Genomic DNA, 26,463 nt, shown 5'->3' with positions numbered 1-26,463 from the left:
AGCTCATATTCTCCTGCATTAAATCAATATTTCAGTCACAATTGAAATTGCAGTATGGAACATATTCCTAATCCCACAATTACACAGCACCAAAATTACTCACTAATTCCAAAAAGGAAAAGAAACAGTAACAAATTTTCTGACCTTACAAATTAACAAGGGTAGTACTCAGCCTGTTTTGTTGCTTACTCCTTTCCACTCAGCTACACGGACAGGTACCTGCTACAGTGAAAGTGCTTTCAAGTAACTCACAGAAGTGTAGGATGAACGTGAGCAGCTCACAACAGAGGAGCAATGCTCAAGGTAATGGCAGAAAGCAGTTGGATGACCAGAAGGAAAAAGCAAAAGGTTTGGACAGCCTTTCTCTCTTCCTTGCTCCAGAAAGCGACAAGAAATTCTGTTTTATTCAGTGCTATAAACAGGCCTGATCCTCTGTAAAATGGAAACTCAGAAGAGCTTATGATGCCGGTTCCCAGTCCCACCTGCTCTTCCACACAAGGAGCCCTACTGACTTAAACGATGCCCCAGAAGACGGAGGGGAGAAGAGAAGAGAAGCAGGGCCTGACACAAGTATAGGAGGAAATGAACACACAAAATGCTTCAAGGAGCAGAGATATGACAAAAAAGAATCCGCTCGGAAAACCACTTCACTAGCTGACATGTAATCTGCGAGCTTTACACTTTAGGATGGACTAGGATGGACTATGATTTCTAAGCCTCTGAGAAGGGGGTAACTTGTGCTAGGCGGTATAAAAAAAAAAAAGTGCAAGCCTTGGTGCTCCATCCATCAGCAACCATTTTGTTTCAAGGCCTGCTTCTTGGCTCTTCATAGGGCAAACAGATACGATTCGCATCAGTGTGCCTGGAATATTACAATATTCACAGTAGGACACCACTGATTATTTCAGGTGCAGAAGTACAATACAAGTGGAAAGACTGCCAAACAACTGCTGGTAGCTCAATGGTAATATTTGAGTAGTACATTTTTGGGAAGGTAATCACTGACAAACAGATGTTTCCATTCTTTGCACCAACTTTTACCTTGGTAAAGATCAGCATTCGTTGTGGATAGGGGAGGAAGGAGTATTATTTTTTAAACCAAGTTAGCATGCAAATTCCAGTGCCACTTTGAAAGACTTAGCTTCATAACACAAGGGGTTTAGTTTAAAACTGACAGAAGGGTATATAATTTTCATTCCCACGTGACTCAATGGAGAAGTGATGTATTGTCACCTTACCTGTTGAGCCCTGGCCCAAAATATATCTTCTAAATAAGTGGCAAACCCTTCACTTATCCACTCTTCGGTCCAGTCACGAGCACCGATGGCCAGTCCAAACCAAGCATGAGCAATTTCATGACACAGACGTGCTCCACAGAGATGTCGCCCTCCAGGTAACACGCTCTGCGACAGGAAGATGATATGGGGGCTGCACAACACGAATGAAGGACAAAGTCCATTATAGACCTGTTAAAACATGCAAGGCATGGCTATAATACTACCTAGACTTTATTAGCCTTGTCAGCCTGTTATTACTGTATGCATGCTAGGTCATGACAGACAGTTTATAGCTCAGGCGTTTTTAGGAATTAGGTTGCACTTTATTGTCGGTTGGCAGAGAGTCAAACTAAAACTCTGCCAAGCAGTTGTTTTGTATTCAACCGTCAAACTGCTATTACCTGTAAGAAGTAACTTAACCCAAAAGTTCTGTATTTTTCAAATTACAAGGCTGATTTATTTCAATAAAAGCATTTATATTTAAGACAGGATAATAAAAGATGAGCAGGTGCGAATATAGGCAGCAGGTATTTATCAGTTAAATGATCAAAGCTGGCAATAAATACAGCAGAAACGTTTTATAAAGAAAACAAATCACTCTCCAAAAGCAACAAAGACCACGCATAGCAAAGCACATGCACTTGTTACAGCTTAACACAAGCTAAAAAAGATACCATCTGAGGATAAGAGGTTTCGGCAGATGAAGAGGAAGGAGAACATCCTTTACCAAAAGCACATGAGCAAAATGAGGGCTAGATAGCCAGTAAACATCTACATTTCACAACAAGCAAGAACACCACAATCTGCATCTACTCTGCTTTCCCTCTGCTCCCGTCCCAATGCATTAAAATCCCTGCAACTGAAGTGCAATAGGAAAAGAAAATGGGGGGGAGGACCTGCTATGAACAGTTGCTCTGCTATGAAAAAGGCTTGCGCTGAATTGCAAGTCGCTGCAGTTCCAAACTCACGTTGTGCTGTAAGGCAATTTATGCTGTGTTTACACTGATTAGACATTAACTCCTCAGCGGTTACATAATTTCTGAAATCAAGTACCTCTACGGAAGGAGGATAGCAGAATGAGGGCCCTCCAGGACTAACACCCAAGGGGTTAAAGGGTGCCACAGACGGGACTCTCAAGGGCACAAGTCACCTGCGCAGCCTTCCCGCGCTAACCCTAGGCCTCCGCCATCTGCGTTTCAGCTGTTTGCTCAACTCCGGCCAGCTAGAAGGCAAAGGGAGCACAACGGCGATACCTTCACGACCACAGGTCTTCAGCAGGGAGCCTAGCCTCCCTCGCGTGGGAGGGGAGCACACGGCCTTAAGGCGTTTCCAAGAGTCGAGCGTCAGCCGTCAGCGTCCCAGAGAGCCTCCCCACCCGCCCTACCCTTCACTGGAAACCTTGAAACGCCCGCGGCTCCCTCGCAACTAGCTGAACGCCTGGAACCGAGGCCGTAAAATACATGGGTTTGGATGGGGAAAACATACTCCATCGCCATTCTCCTCATAAAATATTATTAATAATCCTGCAAAGCAATTTAACACATCTCAAGCGGTTGGCGTCGTGAGAGATAACGTAAGGAACCAGAGCGCCAACAGAGGAATCGAGTCACCGCGAACAAAGCAAGAACAAACACCAGCTCTCCAAATCTTTGCCAAAAGCAATTCTGCTTATGAAAAGGGAGGGAGGGAGGGAGGAGGGAAAAAAGAGGAAAAAAAAAGTGTGAGCACAGAAGCTGCAAAACATGATGAGCTGCTCCCTTTTATTATAAAGCCCCTGCTGAGAAGAATAACTGCAGCTTTGGGGGTATTACTTTGGTCAGTTTTAAGTAAATGACCCCTAACTGCGGCATGTGTACAGTGCTACAAGGAAAAACCTCAGAACCGGACCAAGTAAATAACATTCCAGACATACTGCTGGCAGGGATTCGGCCGTTTGGTTAAGCAAAACAAAAGTAACTTCAGGCCTTATAAACAGGCTCGCAGAATGGTTTGCATTTTAAGGGTCTTACCGGAGGTATATACAAAACAAAAATAAAAAGACCGCATTTCCCAGTTTTTGCTCATAAGAGAAACGCCACACTCCTTCACAAAAGGATTACCAAACCTTTTCTGCGAGAAACAAAAAGCACCAGTTACGTTTGTCCCTCCCCCTCCCCCCCCCCCCCCAAAATACAGCTTTCTACAAGGACAAAAACAAAAGATTACATGCGGAGACAGAATTTCATTTTAGCGATTGAGTACAGCCAGCAACTTCCTTGCCTAAGAACACCTTAAATAACTCCCATCATTTTGCTCGCCCTTAACAAGCAGCTACGTCTGCAGTTCAGAGCCTCGTATAGTGACGGATATCACTGGAGAACAGGGCAAAGCTCCGATTTATCTTAAGCTTCATTTTCTCAAAGACCAAAAGTACTTCTGGAATATGTCCAGCATTTGTTAGTTTGGACAGAAATTTGATTCTATGCACTACTTTAAAATACAGATTCCCTATTTCCAGTATATGTTTGAATGCCAGAAGCTCTACTCCACTTCTTCTGTTCTCAGCAAAATCTCTTTTTTTTTAAACATCACCTAGGATGTGCAATATTATTCATAGCTACTATCAGTGTTCTTCCTCAAAGATTCAATAACGCAAGAAAGTCTCCATGTGAAAATTAAGGTAATCAGGATGATGGCAAAATTGCAATTGGCCAAAAATATATGTATTTTTAAGTCAAAATATGAATTCAAACCTCCTGCTATGCCCCTGATTTACCAGGAACATATTATAAGGCTCGATATCCGTTGCTTTCACTAGAAATGAAAAGGAAAGAAATCTGTTTCTTACATGAAGAATGGACAAAGGTGATTCACCTCAGCAATTACTTCCAGACCCGACCAGGTATGCCCAGCTTATAAAATGCCTCGAGCTGACATCTTTTCAAGTCTGGCCCAAGTTTCTAAAGCAGGTCAGAACAGGTTGCCTGGATGTGGTAAGGAAGATGGGAAACCTCTCCCAGTTAACAAAAGAAAAACCCCATCAGTCCTTCCCAGGAAGCTGGACTCGTTCCCAGTGGCCCTTGCAGAAAAAGAAGTTAATGACTTGTTTTCAACAAGTATACACTTGGTTATACTTTTAAAGCAAAAGGTTATTATTCTGACCAGAATCACACCCTCATAACTTAGATCTTCGTATCACTTGACTGAAAGAAGGAACTAGTTCTTTTTCCCAGTTAGACTGTAGCTAAAGGACATCTCAGCTCCTTAACGCCTTCCAAAGACAGGACATGAAGGAAAGGGGAAGGAGAAAAAAGGGAAGTATTATTTCTTCATTTGGTGTGAAAGACCTAAGGGTTTTGATGTTCCAGTCACCTGAATCCACCCATGTAGATGTTTTTCATAAAAGTTCTCCACAACAAATAAAAGCTTTCCAAGGACTCCTAGAGACCTCAAAAGTAATCTGACCAGTTTAGAAGCCAAATCTCTGAAAGCAATTTTGCAAAACTTTTTCTTCAGACTGCGAGTTAGATGCAGGTGCCGCTCTGCGCACTGGCTGCCGTGGTGTGTTATCCTTGGCGGCTCACGCGCTATCAGGCAAGAGACACACAGCACAAACGGCAGCCAAACGTATGTGCACGAACTTAAGTATGCACTCAAGTTAATAAACTAGGAACACGAAGCACAGTTCTAACAGGTTTGTTCCATTCCTTTTGAAGTAGGAGTCTTTTTCCCTTAACGTATAGGGATCTGCAGATACAGTTTCTTATATGTTTATTGAAATAACAGAGCGGGGACCGTATCAGCTGGAATATTGTGCTTCTGGAGTCAGAAGTAGTGCCCAAAACCACTATCATGGATTTGAGTCAAATAATAAATACAAAAAAAAAAAAAATGTTTTGACAGCACTCCACACATTGCTTATCTTTTCCTATTTAGAAAATGGGAGTCAGATAGTAAATGGGTTAGATAGTTACTGTGCTTCTGGAAAATCCCATCTCAAACATGTAAGAGGGAGCAGGAAAAGTTCCTATAAAATATTTTCATAGGCACACACTAAAATTAAGATATACATCTGAAGATTACCAGGTATGGAATTTGATGAAGTTAGACAATTAAATGACAGCTCTTTACATGTATTTTGTGCAGTCTCTCATCAGTACTGCTGCCTTCAGCCCACATTATTCCAGCGATACAGAGAACAATATTAGCATATTGTCTGCAGTATCTGCATCAGACTTTGAATGTTAGCTTGCTTTGTGATTTATCTCCAAGGACACTTGTGTCATCGGACCACAGACAAAAACATTCAACATCCAATTATTTACGTCCATAATCTCTAGCATTGCACTATATATGTTGCAATCGGTACTGAGAAGACTACAGAGATGAACAACCTTTTTGATCACCAAGGTCTACACTGTGTCAGAGACTCAGATCTACATGCTGATGCTGCTGGAGAGACAAGGATCTGGTAGTCAGAGTACTCTGAGCATGATGCCCAAAATACCGGAAACTTCATAAAGAGGGTTTTCTCTCCCTAATAATCATACTGGAAACCACCAAGTGACTCGTAGGTAGAGATGAAGGTCATTCTGGGGCAGATCACTAACTCATGGCTTTTTACTCCATACATCCTAAAATAACATTGGGTTTGGGTAGACAATAGGGAAGAACAGCAACCCTTGCATGTTGAAAGGAGGATTGTATCAGCCAATCTCAGAGTGCAATGATTCAGCATCCAGTCTTTGAACTGCAGAGAGTCAAGCACCTAACGACCCATCCAAACACCTGAGCAGCACCTGCTCCTGCCCACAGACCGGCAGGCAATCACTTCTTCTCATTTATTTCCCAGTACCAAACCAGATTAGTCAAGATGTTTATACATGTGGGTGAATCCCTCTCAGGCGAGACTCTTATTACTATTCAGAAGCAAAGTTGATACTTGGCATAAAACTCAGAAAAAATGATAGGGTGGAAGGAAAGAGATAACGAGCCTAACCTCAAACAGTTGCTACAGAAATACCAGGATTTGTAGGAACTCCTCATATTTTCCTATCTGCAATCCCAAATTACGCATTTTCTCCTTTCGCAACAAAACTTGTTGCAAAAACTTGCATAAAGTGAAAAGACAGTACTTATCCCTTACAGCAACTGTCACACCTACCACCTTCCATAGCTTTTTATTTGAAGTTAAAATGTCTTCGGACTTGCAAATCAACTATAGATTTGATTTGTCCAGACATTATTCACACAGGAAATTTTGTAAGTCCTCTTTTGAAACAGGAATAGCTCCGGAACTTTATGATTAACAAAACCATACTGAAAATATTGTCAGGATTTGACAAATAAAATTTTCATATGCTAGAAAACCTTATTTTGCTACTGTGAAAGAAGTAATCATATTGACCTGAACAAAAAGACAGATTTTATTTGCTTCAAAAAATAAACAGACAACAATTTGATGCACTCCCAGATAGGCATAAAGGAAAACTGTAACATACTATGCGATTTTCCATAATTAAGGGCTCTTTACTTCATGTTCACAACCAAAAGGTTAACATAGGATGCTATATCAAGCAGATGTTTGCACAATTTTTCCCCATATCACAAGTCAATCGCAATTTTCTCTGAAACTTTTTACCCGAGTAAAGGGTCTAAGTATTAAAAAAAGTCTCAAATATTTTTACATTAAATTTTATAACAATAAAAAATAAAAGAAGTCAAGAAACAAAGAAGGCTATTTAGGAATATCTATATCTATATATACATGTGTATATGTGTGTGCATGTGTGTGTGTATATATATATGTATATATATATATATATATATATATATATATAAAAATCAGACCAAAAAGATTTAACCATATTCAGGTTGATAGCATCTATTAACTTCTTATTTGAGCATCTGCACCTTCGTGGGACAGTCAACAACAATCGCACAACAGTGCGATCTATCTCAGGGGACTTCCAGTATAAAATGCAGAGCTGTACCTACTAAAACACAATATATATTTAGCTGAGGAACAGAACTTACATCCAGCAGAAAAGAATCATTTCTGGTGGTTTAATTTTTACATCAGTCTTACCAGAAAAGTTCCTTATTCTTTTCTAACTTTCTCTAAAGCATGCTCTGTTTTGAAGTTTTAGCTTTCTTCTGGGGCTCAGCTCAAATATACCCAAGCATCCAAGCAATCTACACGATATTAAGATGGTGGACTGAAAATATCACTTCCCACAGAAGGGTTGCAAGATTTTCCTTAGGTCCAATTCTTGAGATCCTTACACAAGAACACACTTCAAGATGAAAAAAATGGTAATAAGGCAACTCATTTCTTTGAACAGCTCCAGCTCATGCACACACACGAACAGGACACATTGACAGCGCTACAACAGAAAAAAACCTTTCATTAGTGTTTTAGAAAAAGTCACTGCACAAAGTAACTTATTTGTTGCTGATACCATTCTGCAGTCATACCATAGTAATCAACCCTATGTACTTCAAGTGTCCTGACTTGGGATGTAAACCAAGAAGAAGGAAAGAGAATTTATTTTACATATTTTACATGTGGAGTTCAATCTGAAGTCTGGGATCCAAGTGTATCGAGCAATCCCATTTTATAATGAGTTCAGCAGGAACTAGAGGCGACAAGATCAATCTCCGATCCACCCAAGCAAGAACTGTGGCATTGAGCAATGAGTCATTCGTTGACCGCTAATGGCCCCAGGATGCCTAATGACATCTCAGCTCACTTCTTATCATCTTACACAACTTTATCACATAGAAGAACTTGCAGGGCATGAAGCTGTTTTGGAGCTCTCTGGATACAACGTCCTAATGTCTTACGCAAGCACAACAATATCAACTCATTTGGAAACTTCTGTACTCCTAGGGTTTGTACGGGCAGCAAGCTGCCTCCTGTTGTACAGAAGGGAGAATTAGCATAGGCAATCATGGGGTAATAAAGAAAGAATTACAGATCCAAAACCTTCTCAGCTCCCATTAAGTTTTTTTTATCCAGATTTTTGAACTAAAACACAAAACCACTAAGTAACGGAAGTCTCTTACAAAATCAATTACACAATACTGCCTGGTAGCAAATGCTACAATGCTGTCAAAATCTTTTGAAAGCTGAGAGTTCTAGTATAAAAGAGAGATATTTGGGAGACTACAGCTTTTTGTGTTGTGTATCTCAGGATGGATTTTTCATATTTAACTGATGTTTAACTGATGAGGAAATGAAGTGACTTCATAAAAACACATGCTTGTTTTGCCCTAAAACTTAGCCAAATGGCTCAACAACTGCTCAATTTTTAACCTTCACACTTGACATACAAGTATTCCTCAACACGTACTGACATTGCTAACAGAAAATAATTTGTGAATCAGCGTCACTGATTTCCAAATCCCATACTAAGTATTCATAATAGCAAATTCCATTGTTTCATGCCAAATACTTCCAAATTATAAGTCTTTCAAGCTTGCTCTGTGAAGAGTACCTAAGTTCTTTAGCTTTCATGGAACCATCTTTTTGTGTTTGAAGCAAAATAGCTGATGCAAAGACCATGACAATTTGAAGCATCTCTACTCTTGCTGACATATGTACTGTTGCAAAAGAGTTTCAAAGGAAGAAGTGAAATTTTTGTTTGTGTCTGAGGAGCTAGAGGAAATACAATGCTCCCACTGATTTCGGTAAGAATTTTATATACACAATATACAGGCAACATTTCACCCACATTCTGGAGGAAGGAACTAAATTCCAGATTTCATAAGGAACTTTTACCACATTTTCCTGAGGGCTTCCAAATACTAAAAAATGGCAAAATGGAAAAAGATATTATGTCATTCACTATTTATTGAAAAGGTTAGTAACAAACAACACAGTTTGGGAAGTCTCTATTAGTACCTTTCTTTATATTCATTCTCTCTTATTTAGAAGTGATTCATAACATTAGGACCACAAGATTAACCTTAAACATTTGCTCAAATGAAAAAAAGTGAACAGAAGATGGCCATGGAAATTGATCACTGTAATTAATCATGTTAATGTAATTGATTATTTTATTTTAAAAAGAAGAGGGTAATGGAAACATACAGAATCTCTGAAGAGTGTATTCAAACCTCTCATTTTACAAATGCAAAATGATTTTGTGCAATAAAAAAAAGAAAAATTTCCCTTCTAATGTACTGAAGAGAAAACTAAAAAAGAATCTCTTGTTTTATATTAGAAATGCACATAGCATTTGTTTCAGAGCCTTTTCAAACTGCTCTTTGTATTGTCACTAAACTGATTAATATGATGAAGAGTGTCTAACAACGTTTCTCAGTTCCAGTCTAAATGATGATATTTGTCATTGATGGATGCTATTATTTGATCATGGATGGATTTCATTATTTGTAGCTTTCCGTCATTGCTCTTACTGGAAGCCCTGGATTTCCTTTTACTACATCGTGACGTTTCTGATAGATATTAACGGAGCTGAGAGCCAAAGTACAAATAACCTGGTAAGACAGATAGCCAGACAGAAGATGCACAACGTATCTGCTGCTCCATATTCAGCGAAAATTCACTCAAGTCAAGGGCCTGTACTTTAAAGGATCTTAAAAGGTGATGTGCACAAGAAAAAAAAAAGGAATGTGTCATCTTTTCTTTATTTAATATACAGAAGAAAGCTTTATCTACGCATACCAGAACAAGCAAGCAAACAAACAGGAAAGAAAATATTGCTTGTTCCTTTTAAAGATTCTGTTTCTCAGTGTAAAACTACTGGGATCACTGTGTTAAAAGCAGGACAGAAATGAAATGTGCTTGAAGGCAGAAGTGGCTCTTATTAAAACTGGACAAACTACAGTTAGAGGAGCTTCACAAACCAAACCTGAGAAACACTCTTGGTTTTAAGGATTCTTTTAACAAACATTTCACCTGAGAACCAGGACTACTCCAGATCTCTCTGAATCATGCAGGAAATCCCTAACATTGAGAGAGAAAGCTGCAAATCTCTGATATTTCTAAGGAAAACGCACAAATAGGTAAATCTAAGAGAGTTTAAAAGAAAAAGAATTGATCAGAACTTCTTTTCATATCATAAAAGAGGCACAGATCCAAATTTTTGTTTTTTTAATATGAGTTCCTATCTAACACACACTTGCTTCTTGTGCCAACTAGCAAATGTGGGAACAAACAGTGAGATGAAGATAACTATCCAATTTTGCATGATGAAGATAATTATCCAATTTGCATGTGATCTAATTTTTGTCTGTATAGAACATCACTCATAATTCTTGCTGGTAAGAGTCAGTATCTACAAATCTTTCTGGAGCCTTTCATCTTGCTTAAAAAAAATGGGTACCGATCCAATGCTGTCAATACCTATTTTGATATTCAACATTCCAGTTAAAACGCATTAATTCTATTACATCTGTATCCTGTATCATACAACAAATGCTACATCACTCTGCACTCCCCTACCTTAAAAAAAAAAAAAAACATTCAGGCAATAGAAATTTAACTAACTAGCCCTGCTGTCCTTCATTACCTGTTTTTTTTATTTTTGTCATCTATAAACAGTATGTAAACTGCACCTGATGTAAAATACATGCTTTCAATTTACTGAATGAGGATGCAACGCTGCTTCTTATGTTGATTAATGAGATGTGTTGCTAGCAAAAAGAGAGAGAGCAACACAGAAGAATAAGTAATGGCTCCAAAATTATTTTCTTAGTTTATTTTGTGCAGCAGCTATACAAGCCTTCCTTTTTGTGTGCGTCAGTCAATAAGATATCTGTTGTGCTTTTGCACAAAGAACAAAGATGCCTTTATCAATTCTCAAAAGTCTGTAGGACAAACCATTCATGCTGTCAAACCCCCTAAAACCCTTTCAGCAAATAATGAAATCCATCAGTGACAAATGTCAACATACTAATTTGTTAAATACAGAACAAAAGCAACATTCAGATGAGGTGCCTCATTTCATGTTATATCAGCCCTCCAATTTGTAACAACTTTACGGCAGCCCACGGATCATGCAATATTAAAACAGAACTGTATTATAATGATTAGAACTAGAACAATCTACTCGCCTTACAATAAATGCTTAACAGTTCAACAAAATTGTAAACAAAGTCTTTTGGGAACATCAGACTCCTTGCAATGTCTCCATCTCTCTCTTGTTTGGAAGATTATTTCAAAGTAAAATGTTATACACAAATGCAGATTCAGTTTCACACAGACACATTTATTGTGCTAGTGGAAAAATAAGATTAAATTACATCATATCCAATGATAGAAGAGCTTCAGTGTGCATGTGAGTTGCTTTATTCATCACACAAGACATCCAGCTATTATTGTCAAATCATATAGCAAAGGACAGTTTCACTAGAAATAGATAGCATAACTGAAAACTATGCTAATATCTTGTAATGTTAAATACTGTCTACTAATGAATTTTTATTCTGTTGCATCTTTTATCAATTTAGCTTTTCATAAATCTCCAAATTGATATCAGTCACGATAAGGACTAAGTATCTTACTTGTTGCCCAGTACACTACTACAGAATACATTTATCTACTCTTTTTAATTCCAAATAGAAACAAACACCATTGTATTTTATGAGCACCTATTGCCTCCAACACTCCTCTGTAGGCTTCCAACAGCAGCCTGATAACTTGCATTCTGTATATTCATCTAAAAACACCTGAAAATAGGCACTTTTGGAGTTGATAAATTGAGAATGCCAAGTTCTGTATCTGACAAAATGCTGATGAGAATACAGATTATATTCATATATATGTATGTGTGTGTCTATATATATATATATATATAAAATATATATACACACACAATATATATACACACACCCCCATCCAATAGGAGAGAGTGAGGTGATTTCCTGCCTTGCTGCTACACCACAGCAAATAAATTATCATGGGTTAAAGTACCTATTATGAGGTTTGCTTGTTTTTTATCACCAATGTTTCAAAGGAAAAAGAAAAAAAGGATTTTTTTATAGCTTCCCTTGTTCTTTTCTGAGAACAGTTCTGCCCCCGTACTAAAATCTCTCTGTTTTTGTCAGGCTACTCCTTCATATTTGCATGTGGTTATTGACCCCTTCTAAGAAGAGGACATATTCCGAAATTTCTGCCAAGACCAAACATGACTCAGGTTTCCGGTTAAAATCCAGCTAATGCTAGTTGGACAACAGATAGCTCCTGTCCCATATTTCCTTGCAAACTCTATTGGGTCTATACCTTGTCAATTTGTTAAATTCTCTTTGCGTATGTTCCACATTGTCAGCATTAACCAAATGAAGATTCTTTTTTAAAAAACTCAAAAGATATTTGGCATTTATATCAGTTTGGATTTATGAACCTGAAGACCAAAGGTCATGTAAATTGTATGATTTTTCAGAAAGTACACATTTAAGTTTCCAAATAGTTAACAGTCTTAGAGCCAAATCCAGTCACTCTGCTGTAAATCTAGATATTCTCCACAGACTTCAGTGTAATTACTTTGAATTTTCAGTTACAGGGGAATCGAATGCCAGCTGCGAGAACACCGATTGAGACTTGCCTCCATTTATCAAACAGTCCCTCTGCCATGCCTACAGGCTTGCTTGACTGCAACTTAGATTTACTTTAGTGTAGCAGTTTCACGTGATCTTTTTCATGTAGGAAACCCTTGAAAAGATAAATTCCATACTGAGGTCATCTTCCACGTTCAGGCCTTTAAGTCTACCATACGGCCCTCACCACTTGCTAGTGAAGTCACAGGTAGAAGAAAGCAGCTGATACCCTCTACACGGCCTGACACCAGGAGCGATCAGTTCTCCAGGGACAGCAATGTGTACCCCCTCCCTGCCTGTAACTATCACTATGTAACTATGCCGCCAACAGGTTAAAGTTCAGTTATGACAATTAACTGCAAAGGTTATGGTTATACTAGCCTAAGCAAATTGCTCTCCCCCCCCCAGCATCATACAGAACCTGTATTTAATGCATATGCACTACTATATTAAATTGGATTGACCGGCTAAGCAAAAAACAGAAATCAAGCTCCAACGGACAAATAACACCTAATCTGACACTACTAAACAGCACAGTAACACCAGATTTTTTTTAAGATCTGAAGCCTGCTTCTCAAATAACATATGGAAAGAGTTGATACTCTAAATAGTTAATACCACTTAATAAGTAGAGACTGTTGTTTTATGTTGACCATAATGGCAGAATGGCTTGAACTTAAAAGTATGTGCCCATCATGTTTTTTAAGAAAAAGAAGTTGCACAGTGTAAAAATACAGTTTTGTGAATCCTACCTTCTCTGCCAGTAGCTGCCTTTTCAGAAAACTATGCGAAACTAAGACTTTACATAGACTGTATGATACAGCTTTCATTTTATCGTTTTGCTCCTTCCTTCCTTTTTGGTAGATATTAAAGGCAAATAGCTTTTTTTAAATAAGTGTAAATTAGACTTCCTCATGCCAATAAATTAATATAGTATTCCAGTATTGCTCTGGAAAGGCTACTGAAGCAAAGCAGCTCTTTCTGCACTGCTTTGAGATGTCTCTAGTATCTCACTGTGGCAGTGGAAACCTGATAACCCAAACCTAAGTCACGGGGTCCAGAGAGAGGAATTTCTTTGTATATCTTTTTGTTCTAGAAGATAATATGTATATACAGCTTTTACATATACATTATGTAATGTTAATATAGGTGATGTTCAGCACATCACACAAAATCAAAATCAGAAACAGTAGCACTGACCCAAAAGATTTTGCTTTACTCTACTGTTGAAGGCATCTCCAGGAAGGTTAACGCGGTTCTTCAGAATTACACCACAGATTTACCTCAACACCTAGCACTATCAAGCTGGCGGTGACACTGTATTCCTGACAGTGAATCCCCTGACCTTTCTTTAACAAAATAGCTAAGTGTACAAGTGAGAAAGCGTGTTCCAGCAAATTCACAGTATTGGCTCTGAACTCTATTGGTTCAGAACACTACCTTAAATTTCGGCTTCAAACTATCAAAGCAGAAGATGACAATTTTGCCCATGTAAGCTTAGAGGTGCTTGAAATTCTAGAAATCATGCTACAGAGAAATGAACCTTTGCAAACATCAGTGCAGCATCATACTATGAATGAGACAGATGATGAAGTGAATATGGCTTAGCCCTCAATTTCAACTTTTAAAACTAGACTAAGAAGTCAAAATTAGCATTAGCTTGTATTACCAGAGCACATAGTAACCCTTTTTGTTAAGCGGAGCCACAATTAATGCAATATTGTGCAAGGAGTAGGCAGTCATCACAAGCCAGATGCCTGCCACCTGGCAAAAAAATGGACTGGCCTTGGATTCACAAGGAATAAAACCATCTATTTCCTTTATACTACCACAAAGGAAACCCCCAAAAAACCCAAAACCAGAGGTGGTGTTTTAGTCACAAACCACCATCTCCCAGCAACTTTTTCATATTCTCAAAACCCAACGTCTCATCAATTTATTTCCCCCAAATACATCGTATCTCCAATTCCTGCAAAGAAAGAAGAAACATCCAGCACCCTTTTCTCCTTGGAAGTGCTGTCAGTGCTCTGTAGGTCCTCTAGACCTTCCAAAGGATAGAAAGGTCTCACAGGTGTCCCTCCGCCAATTTCAGTGGGGTAACTCCTGATTTATATTGTGAGATCCTTATAACCGCCAAGGAAGTCTCCTACAGCAATGAACTGGTGGGAAGTGCGTGTGTGTGAACACTCATATGAGGACACTCAGGCTGCAATGTATCAGCCCTTGGAAAAATGAAAAATAATGTTTTAAATTTCCAGTCAGATATAAAGATCCACAACACAAAAGGTGCTAACTTCCACAGGACGAGCTGTAATACTTTGACAATACCCTGAAGATTTCTGTAGTTCTACAATTCAGCTTTTCTCCAGAAGCTCCTAAATAAGCATGATCAGAAAAAATCTATGTCAGAAGTTCATTCACGGAGCTGTCAAAATAAGGCAGCAAAATCTTTCTGGCTGACAGATTAAAGGTTTGGATGGTAGTTTCAACAAACACTTTGAAGGTGGGAGGGTTTGTTTTTTTTTCTAAAAATTAAAAAATATTACAATTGTTTTGGGGAAAATAATTACAAAAATGTTAAAAGGGCAACAAAAGATGGAAAAAGCTCAGGTGTGTGGTTTTTCTTTTTTTGAAAAGGTAACTGATACACTTTAACATATATTAAAGAGTTTTAAATGTTACTTTATGTGTGAAAAAAGGTATGAAAATCTGCTTGTTCCTTTCAAAGAACATTCTTTCTTACAAGAAATATTTCAAAAAGCCATCTTTAAATTGAACTATATACACCTTAATCTGATTTTGAAGAGAAATGTTACCATTTTTATTTTAAATATAGTGGAAGAGACAAGGGTTACGTGTTTGGTGTCAGGGTACGGGAGTCAGTTTCACTCCTTCTCTCACACACCAATGAATAAATATACAGATGGAGAATGGTTTGGAGAGGACCAACACATCAGAGGAAGCTACTCTGTCTGCAGCATAAAACCCTCAAAAGTTGGCAGTGGCAGAAAAAGGACAAAAACTAGCAAAGAATTTTCTCAGACACGTGGTATCGAAGAACTCTAATGACCATCCCTCATTTTATTAGCTTTATCAGTGCCTTCAGTGCAAAAGGCTCAGAAGAGGGTTAAATCAAGGCAGTACTATCACTACTACGCAAACAGACTCCCACCACTGAGATTTATGATGCCTCCTTTCCTTTTAATACATTTTTTCACTATTATTCAATGAATATTCTTAAGTTTAATGCTGAATACTTCCAAGATGAGCACATGGACATTCGTATCATGACAAAACAGCACGCCAAGTCAGTTATATCCGATTGTACTTGTACTCTGCTTGTACTTACACGTCAAGAAGGAAAATAATGAAAATCTGAACAGTTTCCTACACAACATGAAAGAGAAGTAATCCACTGCCAAATAGGCCTAACTAACACTGCTTAAAGCTTCAAATAAGCAGACAATAATGATGAGTTGAACGGGAAGTTTGTTGGAATGCTGGTTTGACATTTGAGCATTAGTAATAACAATAGACACCAGCCCCGCATTCTTAAATCAAGCAATCGCTGCAATAAGTAAAAAGGGATCAAAACATCAAGAAGTCCATGCCATTGCTTGAGGGATTTGCCAGATTCATTGTCACTGCGAAGATTAAAATCACCCACCATTAAGAACTGTATGTATGCATCACATTCAGATGTCAAAGGTCTAAAAATTATGTGATCAAGAGAGTGGTTTCTAGGCAGATGATAAATAAAGGACAAGTTTAAAATAGAAAGGTTGAAAAACATCCAAGGAATTGCATATAAAGGAACAGACCCTTGATATCATTCCCATTGAGATCAACAGGCATAGGACTGTGCTCAAAGTTATCACAATAATAGTAGCGACACCTTTTCCCGTGGCTTAAGATAGCACAGCTAAAGATAGCAAGATGAAACAAGGTCATCCGAAACTACTGTATTAACAGAAATGAACCAGCTCGCTGACACTTTGTTAGAATTATAGGGTCTGCATGGGTGTCTATGCTCTCAAAGGGCTTTCAAGCTTAATGAGTAAGTACTGAGCAAAGCCATCTATTTCCCTGAGTGTGAGAGCGAGGGGAAAGGGAATCCTTTTGGACCATGGCATTTTGGCACATCACCACCACTTTTCTGCCTTTTTTTAAAGCAGTAAAAAGAGTTATACAAAAAGCAAAAAACCAAAAGTTGCCAGTGCGTAACAGCAATAATGGAGGGCAGCACAAGACTCTCGAAACACATTTCAGATTTATACTCAAACTGGATTTGCTGGAAAACTCAGCATCTGGAAGCAGAGCTAGGGTTTTGTGGTTGTTTTTTTTTAACCCCAACTTTATGGCAACTGGGACAAAACATCTTACTCTTTGAAGTTAATAATAGATTACGTGGTCCCATCCTCTGCTCCAGAAGTGCCAGGTCTGGAAGCATCTTACAGATCCCCATTTCCATAGTTCCTCTTTCAACTACATTACAAGCATCAGATGGGAGCCAGCAGTAAAACACATGACCACAAACTGGTTCCTTACCCGCACTAGGATCTGTAACTACCAGCTGTCTCCTTCAGGCCGTCAGGAGCCTTGTCATTGCAGTTTAATTCCGCAATGTTGACAAGCAGGAACTAATCCAAGACACTGGAAAGCACTGGAGATATCTGTGTTTATAACTGCAAACAAAAAGCTCTTCTGAGACAGATCAAAATCTGAGAACTTTCGTGGGATTTCCTTCTGGAGCCATCTAAAGCCCACCTCAGAAAGACTGCGTGTTTCCATCCCAACTAACTCTCATGCTTCACGACAACATTAACCACGCAGAATACTCTCAGGAAGATCGGATGGTACTCTACTCCAAAAAAAAAACCCATACTATTGAAGCATATATGTCCCCAGAAACAGACACAAAGTCGGGTCAAGAGCTAGCAATAACATTATGTTCCTTGCTGACTGTAATCCTCCCCCAAATATAACTCCTCTCAGGCATCACTGAGTCATAAGCGTGTCAGAAATCTGGATTTAGGCATAAAATACCCTGCTAAAGGCAAAGACCCACACCAGGGTTCTGAGCTGATTTATTCAAAACATGCAGAATACACTTTCCCTCAAGGAATTCCACGCTGTAGTATTTTTAAGCTGAAAATTTCCAAGCAAAGGCATGCATCTTCCCTCTCATGTAAAGATCAGATAGCGTTGTGTAGAAAAGTTAAATCAAATTATCACTCAAATAATGCAGCACACAACCCACAACATTAAGAATCACTCAGTTTAGCAACTCTCAAACTTTATCAGCTTTGTTTATTTGCTTAGGAGGAATTTCCCTCAATAAACAGGCCAGTAAATATATAAAAAATAATTCTTCAGTTACTGTAGACATCTGCAGACAAGTCTTGAACACACACATCTGACTGGTGAAATGGAAAAATGCCAGCAGCCTTAGAATTGGAAAACAGGAAGAATTTAGATTATAAACATGTTACTGTCCAGCCTCTCATTTTCCTGGCCAGTGCAGTGCTGGAGCTTTATTCGATAATTTGACATAGTTAGAATGAAATTTAAGCTGGTCGTATTACCAAAGCAGAAACAGCAGAACAAATGTGCTCTAACGCAGGAGACATAAGCAAAGCTGCTAACAGACTGCTGCTCCCTCGAGGTACGGGCACTGGCTGCATCCCGGGTGCGGCGGCGATGGTGCCGCGCAAGGCTAAGGTGCTGAGCAGACCCATCACAGCCCATTAGCTGTGGGTGCCTCACAGTCATAGCGCATAGCAGATCGGAAAGAGCCAACTTCAAAGGTAGCTGTGGAAGAGAAAAAGCAGAGCAAGAAATGCAACGGGAAAGGTGAACAGTTATAAGAATCACGGTATTTCTCTGTGTTGACTGTGCTCTGAGCCCTTTTAGGGAACCCCATACTGAGAAACAAAAGAAAGTTATATTCATATGTTACGTCTGTTTGAGAAAACGCTTAAAGTCAAGTTCAGATCCTCAGATGTAGGCATATGGCTCTTATTATTTCAATGGGAGACATGTGGGTATCGGACTAGAATTTTATTCCAATATTCACATGTATAAAACATATTCTGACACGTAAAGCTTTGGGCAAATTTATAACGGAAGTGAAACAAAACAAAAAACCTCAACCCCTTTTCCATTGACTGGCAAATGACTGGCAGCAGGCCTGCAATACCCCAAGAGGGGCCTATCCTCATCCCAAACAAAAACAGGCCGCTCTAAATTGACCTAAAGAGAGACGACCAGCTCATTGACCAACAACTCTTGCCACTAATTGCTCGCTTAGCCGCAATGTGCCTCTTGCACAAAAGCGGTATCCAGCACGGATTGCACACAATCAGCGGCATCTCGTAAGTCAGTGCAAGATGATTCCTCTTGAAAGAGGGCAAACCCTCTTTCTCAACAGTGGAATTGGATGAAACACCACGATTTTTTTTTGCCTGCCTTCCTACGAGCATTCCCTCCGACTGAAACTCCGCCAACTTATGCTTATCTAAGCCTATGAATCAAACCGGCGCTGGGAAAGCGGAGACTGCACCATCTGGGTATGACGACAGGGAGGGGGGTGTCTTCGGCACGCTGACGGCGCGGCAGCGAGCACAGGCCGTCTCAGAGACTCCCTCCCTTGCCCTGCACGAACATTACACAAAGGCACTGCCAGAAGAGAGCTTTGCAAAACACATTACGAAACAGACCCCCGGCGTAATGAGTACACAGCCTCCTCCTCAGCATCTCGTAAAGCAACGCGAGGAACTGCTGCACGGAGCTTCAAAGCCTGCCGGAGCAGCACCCTGCTCCTTGCAATTAGTACCATTAAAGAAAAAAAAGACACACATACAAACCCAAACCATCTGTATTTGCAAAAGTTCATTGTCCAATGAATGTTCCAGGTTGCATTCGATTTAAACACTATGTGGTAGGAAATAATCAGGTGCTGGCCTTTGCTGGAGCTGCTTCGCTATGCCTTTGTGATTTTTGCACAAAAAATAAAAAGGTAAGAGATTAGGTTTTTTAAAAAAAAAACAAAAAACAACCCCCCCCCAAAAAAAAACCAGAAAAAACCTACGTTGTGACCACTGACAATTTAAGCAGAACAAAGCAACCTATTTGTAAGAGAAAGAATATATGGTTTTCTTCAACCTCCTTGAAAGTTCTTGTGAGCCTGTCAGTGTTAGGTCCACATCTCCCACGCTACTTTCTTCTAGCCGTAAACGGTATTAGAGTCATCTCGCAGTTTACAGGTAGCAAATCTCTCGGCATCTCCATAACCAAGGAAAGGAAATTTATCTAGAGATTCCTTGTCTCCATATGGCACAACAGATGAACCACATCAGCAGCCTATATCAGCGCAATTGTTTTTATCTGAACACTGAACATATCTGAACATTGTATGAATTATGCACTTGGGAACAGCCAGCTGGGTTGTAAAACGTTGCATGTTAACACAAAAAAAATTATGATCGTCCACTAACCATGGGAGGAGTGAAGGGGAACCAAAAACCAAAGAAAAAATGTTCCCAATTGCTTGAAGTAACACAAATGCACTGGTATAGGATTCATAGTTGCAGTTTTTGCAAACTGAGAGGATCTAAAGTACCACACAAAATAAGGAGAGCTAGTTATTTATAATTTTTATTTACTTCAGAAGTTTAGAAGAAACAAAAACACAGACTAGGAGTTACCAAATGCTTTACTTGAGCCAGAAGCCAGAACTGAGCAGCGCTAAGGAATGAAAGATGTGCATTGCCCTCTGTGCATTCGGTGCTGAACACGAAGAAAAGCAAGGTGTGTACAAGCCACACATGTTTTCGCCTAGCTAAAGCTGTATCAGCTTAGATTCACGGGTGCATGTGTGCTCCAAAGCGGAGCATGCATATTGACAGCCCCTCACAGCAGGCACCCACTGCAACCTGTTTTGAGCATGGATGGCCTCTGACCTCAACCATAAGGAGGCAGATGTGACCATGATAAATGCACAGATGTTACTACTTCCTTTCCAGTCTCTTATTTAGGAGTCCAAAGACAGCTAACTGTTGTCCTGGCAAAATTGTTAAGACCCATAGTTTTCACAGCGGCCAGGAGAGCCTAAGGTTATTTACACATGACAGCAGCATAGATACCGTAAGCATCCAGAGCAACCACCTTATATAACTCCAGTACTATCAGACTAGTACTCAGTCAATTCAGGTGGAAAACCTGGGGTGCTGAGAAGCAACTGAAACAGTGAAAGTTGCTAGTTTAATCTCATCGCAGGAACCTGCATGCAAGATGAACAAACAAACTTGGTCCTACACTGGATACCAAACACAAAGTACACAGCTAAATTCTCTCATCCACACTTTCTTTGACTCATTCAGAAACGAGCATCTCCGATATCAGATTTGAACTTAGCTACCTGATTTCTTTAATCAGATATGAGTAATACAATCTCATACCTGCTAACACAAGCAGATAATTTAGACCTGAATGTCAATGTTTAAAGAAAATACTTTTTTTTAAAGTATATCACACAAAACAACAATCAAAGATCTCAGTCTTTTAGAGTCTAACTTTTTCCAAACGTCCAGCTACCAGACGCACTGATACCTTCGGAGGAAGGAAGCTGCTGTTTTACCCCCTGACTTAAAGACACCATGTATACATAACGTAATCTTTTTTCACTGTATATTCACTGTTAATGGTAACTATATTGATAATTGATATTCCATACAAAAAAGTACACGTGAGTAGATATATATACACTGCATATTCCAAAACAAACTTGTGTCCAACCAAAATAAAAACGCATGAAACTAACTACTCAAAAAATCAAAGTACTACGCACACGAAAAAGAAAACACTAAAATGCTGTCAGAAGATGGCTAAACAGGATTTTATTTTTTTTAATACATCTGACATTTTCAATCAATTCAAGAACAGAAAAAGAAAATGATTAGTGTGATAATAGTTTACAAACAGGAAGGATTTATTCTCTTATCAATTTGGAATGGTAAAAGCAAAATCTAATCAGAATGAAAGGGAACAAACTGGCAGACTAAAAAAACCTTAATGCAATATAGCCATTTTTTAATGTGATATTATATCATTACCTTCACAACAAGATTATACCACAACAATATTACATTCAGATCTGGATAATTTGTGCTTGACTACGTCTGGGTATGCAAAAGATGTAAGGTAGAAGGCAAGTTTTCTACCACATCTGTTCATCAACTGAGACTACTTCATTTCAAGGTTTGTTTCTAAGTTTATTTTTTTATCCAAAGGAGAGCTGAATTTATTAACTGATTGGGTGTGATCGCGGACTAAAGATTGTCATTTTGTTCGGTGCAAAGATCAGCAGCCTAAAAATGCCTTGCATTTTCAGACATACTATAGTAGATCTAACCATTTATATTTTTAGCCATTCCACCCATGTCTCTCTATTTAGGTATTTCTCTGGCTCCTATAATCTTGGTATCTAAGCACCGATCCATATGTTCCGTAGTTAACAACAAACAACTACGCTCGCCAGATATGAAAGCATACCTCCTACTGACGTCAATAGGAACCCTGTGAGGAAAAGCCGAAGCCAGAATACAGCCCAGAAGTCTTTAAAAATAACATCACAGAGACTCTGTAAATCTCAGACAAATGGTTGTTTTCTCCCCCCCTTTGTGAACATGCGATGCCCATTAGCATTAGTAAGATTTATGCGTGAGTTTCAAAAGAGCAGAATATATTATATCAAATCAAAGTTTTTTAGGCTGGTTTTGGTTATCAAATTTCCTAGCTGGCTACAAAGCAAGGGCAGTGATCTGAGGAGGGCTGAGCACTTTCCAAAAAAGAGTGAACGCATTCAGCTCCTGGTGGAAACTGAGGACACGCAACAGAGCAGCAGTCAGACCTCAGCTGGGACAGCCAGGTCGTAATACTTTCATAAACTATTTTCCACATACTGCCTGCAAATGTTTCAGCTCCTTTTATCCAAAGACAAACTACTAAATATATCATACAGGTTATGTGAAGAATTAAAACTAGGGAGAATTTTGACTTTTTCATGAGCCTGATAAGTTATGGCAACTCTGAGAAAACCTGTAGGAGTAAAGATAGCGATGAGTGAATTTTAATGGACAGAGCAGAGAAAGTGCACCATATGAATGTCCTGACCTCTAGAGACGCCAGTATTTTGCTTTATTGTGATGCACCTATAAGGATTTTGGTGTGTATCATCTTTAGTGTCTATAATTTCCATTTCACTCAAAAGTAACCTATGTTCAAATGAATTCTAAGCAGCAGTAAATCACAGGAAAAAAATGAGAAGGTAACTCACCTAGTCTTGTGGCTTGCATAGCTTTTAATAGTCTAATATCACAATAATGTGATTTATGTGTGACATTAATTGTAAGTAGAGAGAAAATGTAACGACTGAAGTTTGATATCTTCATCTGGATCACCTCACAGAGCTGACAGGCCTGTTCTTTTCTGCTTTCAAGGTGGTTATTATTGGAAAGATATTTCTGTTTTGACAAGTTAAGCATTCTTGTTGAGCGGAGGGCTACACTGTTTAGAATATGGTTCTACATAGGAGTTCAAACATCTGCCCATTTTAGGTCAAATTATTACAACAACCTACAAATAAGAGACCATAAACAAATGCAGCTGTTATAAAGTGAGAAGGAATTCCCTTCTTTGCTCTCACAAGGGATCACATTTAAGAAAATATAAGACTAATGAGAAAAGTGCAAGTAAACGCAACTTTTTGCCTCAAAATGGAGAAAAATCTTAGTTGTTCCTGCTTTTACATGCCTTAAGCATTGCATTAACAAGCAATTTATAATGCAAATATAACAAGCTCAGATAGCGTGTTTCAGTCCTGTTAGGCACACAGCCTTAATTAAAAGTTCTTTTGCTCTGAGATGCTGGTCCTTTTTAAGCTTAAAGTATTTATTAGCTGAATTCTGTTTAAAAATAACACCCATAATCTGCCCTTAATGTCAAACTATTGGAAAACATCGCAGAAAAGGGAATTCTGTCTTCTATTTTAAGTAAAATGTTACCACTGCTGTTAATACTGGAAAGTTGTTTATATATTTCCATCCTGCTTTCTACAAAACCTTGCCGCCTAGCTTCCCAGATTTTAATTGAACACTCATCAGCTTTTCGTTAAATAAATCATTTTAAGGTGTCCAGAAGTGTATTATGAGAGCTTGTACAATGTAGCTTCGCACCAAATAGGCAATATATTCAATAACTTATACCTGTTACTAATTTACTGCATACATAATTCTCTTGGTAGGTATGTGTATAAAAGCAAAAGTATAATATAGAGTTACCAAGGTATGCTCCTTGCTGATTTAGTTTTATTAACTTATGTTATGCAATTAAACAATAAAAATAACAATTTACCATGCAAGTCATTTTCTAGTGTTGTTATGTTACTGAGTTATCTATGAAATACAAAATCACTGATGGTTATTTTATGCTTAGCTACACAAGTACTAAGATTTGCATCAATGTGTCCAAATAGCTTTGATTAGCTTTTGCAGCACTTCCTAAGTAAAGATTAATGAAGCACTAAAAGGCAATGCTACCAGACTTAAAACATTGCACTGTCATTAGAAAAGCTAATACAATACCTATGTTTTCAACATGCTGCTGTTCAAAACTATGAAGAGACAGTGCAAATACTTGTATTAGTAAAACAAGCTTTGTTTGGTTTTGATAACTGAAGAAAAACCCATGTGCAGACTGTAAACTATAAAATCTCTTTCTTCAGTTGTAAAGCAACACTAATGAAGAATTATAAATTATAAAATAAAAACAGACTGCTATAGGACTCATCACCTCAGAACCTTTTAATAGTCTTTAAACGTTTGAATAAATTATTCCTGAAAATATATCTTGTGTATAAACAAGAACTCGTGACTGAACAGAACTGTTTTAATTAATATAAACATACAACAATACAAAGTTTTGGAAAGTCTCCCTACAGTCTTAATAAACCGTATGTGTGGGCAGGACTAATTCTGTTCTCTTACACTTGCATAATCTGGGGGTACTTTGACCAGATTTCAGTTGAGCTAATCTACCAACAACAATGTAACTGGAAGCAAATTTGTATTCTACACAGTTTTATACATTGCTGCCTTAAGCCATGTGACTAACATCTGTTGCACATTGTTTCTTCTTTGATCCTTCCTCCAGGGGAAAAGCAGATGCAAAGATGTTTCTTATTTTGATAGGATTTCTTTTTTAAATATATATAGATGCAGTTATTAAATATTTATGACAAGCAAGAACGGGCAATGACATCCACCTTGGTCCTACAACAAGGGGGTACAATACGTCCTGTTTTCTAGTTCCTGGGAGACTTCCCAGGAAACAAAACCCCAGTAACAAAATTAGGTCAACCCCGCTGACATTTTCCCCTTGAACAAGCTTCAGTTTTCTCATGGAGAACTCCCCTCCATTGCAGATCACCACAGGGTTCACCGCTGTGAAACTTTACATGGTCTTTCAGATTTTTGTGCCCATATCACAGAGTGTCTTTAAGATCCCCAAAACCTTCAAATTAACTCTAAATTCTGTGGAAAGCTAATCTGAAGAGGAGAGGTTTGATGTGTTCCCAATACAGCCTCTGTGGCTTCAGGAAACGTGCTAAGCTTCCCTGTTTTACCTAGTTTCCTACATAGTGAATGCCTTCCTCTGCCACACGCGTTACTTAAAAGCTTGCTTCTATCAGCTGTTCTCAGTACATGAGCCACCCCTACCTAAAAACCGATGTATGATGGTTAATGATATGGTAGGTACGATTGATTTGGTAGGTACTATTAATAGGCACACAGATACAAGGAAAGGGGGAGCTGGGGAGAAATGAGACACTACTTTGCACATGCTGCGCTTGAGCAAGCTCCAGATTACCAGCTTCTCTGAGCTCATTTTCTCAATATTTACATTCTCTAACTGACACTTGGGCACAAATCTGGAGTTAACAGTTTCTCAGATCAAGGTAACTTGGCTTAAGCAATGGTCCATGTACATGTAAAACTGCCTAGCTCAGTTATTCTAGCCTACTGGACCGAACTCAAAGTTAAGGGAAGATTTAGCATATCAAGCTGCTCTCAAGGAACAGACACTGCTCAGTTTTACATTTCTAATTCTGCTACTTGCTGCTCTCATGGCAAAATCCTGTCTTAGTATAATTGTTTTGCACTTCCTAACCACAGAAACGATATCAATGTGTTGGTTTTTGTTGAATTTCCAGTTCAACAGCTCCTGCCTGCTGGTGTTACATCTACACATTGATCCCTGCAAGAGTCCTCGTTAGCTAAAGGTAAATGTAGTTAACTCTTGTGGTCAGCAGCTCAGACTTGATTGCTGTCAAGCAAGTGGCTTTGCAAGTATTATCTCAACACTCCTAGGTTATTGGGCTAGTCTTTAGCCATAGGTTGCACTACGGTTCTTTGTGGATTGTGTAGAGAGTCTTGGGCTACACAGGTTCCCAAGCAGCTCTGTCCGACTTATGAGTATATTCTCCAGGCAGAAGTTCTGGTGGGCTCTGTCGATCAGCATCTTTATCTTGCTGAGCTAGACATGGGACATAGGACTCAGTGTGGTAATGGCTCTGTACCACCTCCTC

The 26,463-nt window shown here is 38.8% G+C and overlaps 1 protein-coding gene across 15 annotated transcripts in view; it reads right to left on the bottom strand.

Moving 5' to 3' along the window:
- AOPEP (aminopeptidase O (putative)) overlaps nucleotides 1-26,463 on the bottom strand; it is a 204,350-nt gene that overhangs the window by 118,712 nt on the left and 59,175 nt on the right. For all 15 annotated transcript variants that reach the window (XR_010385753.1, XR_010385760.1, XR_010385755.1 and 12 more), the window contains one exon: nucleotides 1,239-1,428. Coding sequence is in view for 7 of the 15 variants with exons in the window: in XM_026092442.2 (XP_025948227.2) it covers nucleotides 1,239-1,428 (190 nt within the window). In the remaining 8 variants the exon portion in view is untranslated. The remainder of the gene's footprint in view (nucleotides 1-1,238; nucleotides 1,429-26,463) is intronic.

Source organism: Dromaius novaehollandiae, chromosome W (genome assembly GCF_036370855.1).
Source record: "Dromaius novaehollandiae isolate bDroNov1 chromosome W, bDroNov1.hap1, whole genome shotgun sequence".
In the NCBI taxonomy this organism is placed as follows: domain Eukaryota; kingdom Metazoa; phylum Chordata; class Aves; order Casuariiformes; family Dromaiidae; genus Dromaius; species Dromaius novaehollandiae.
Note: the sequence above shows the minus strand (reverse complement) of the source record. Positions and strands in the feature narration are given on the sequence as shown.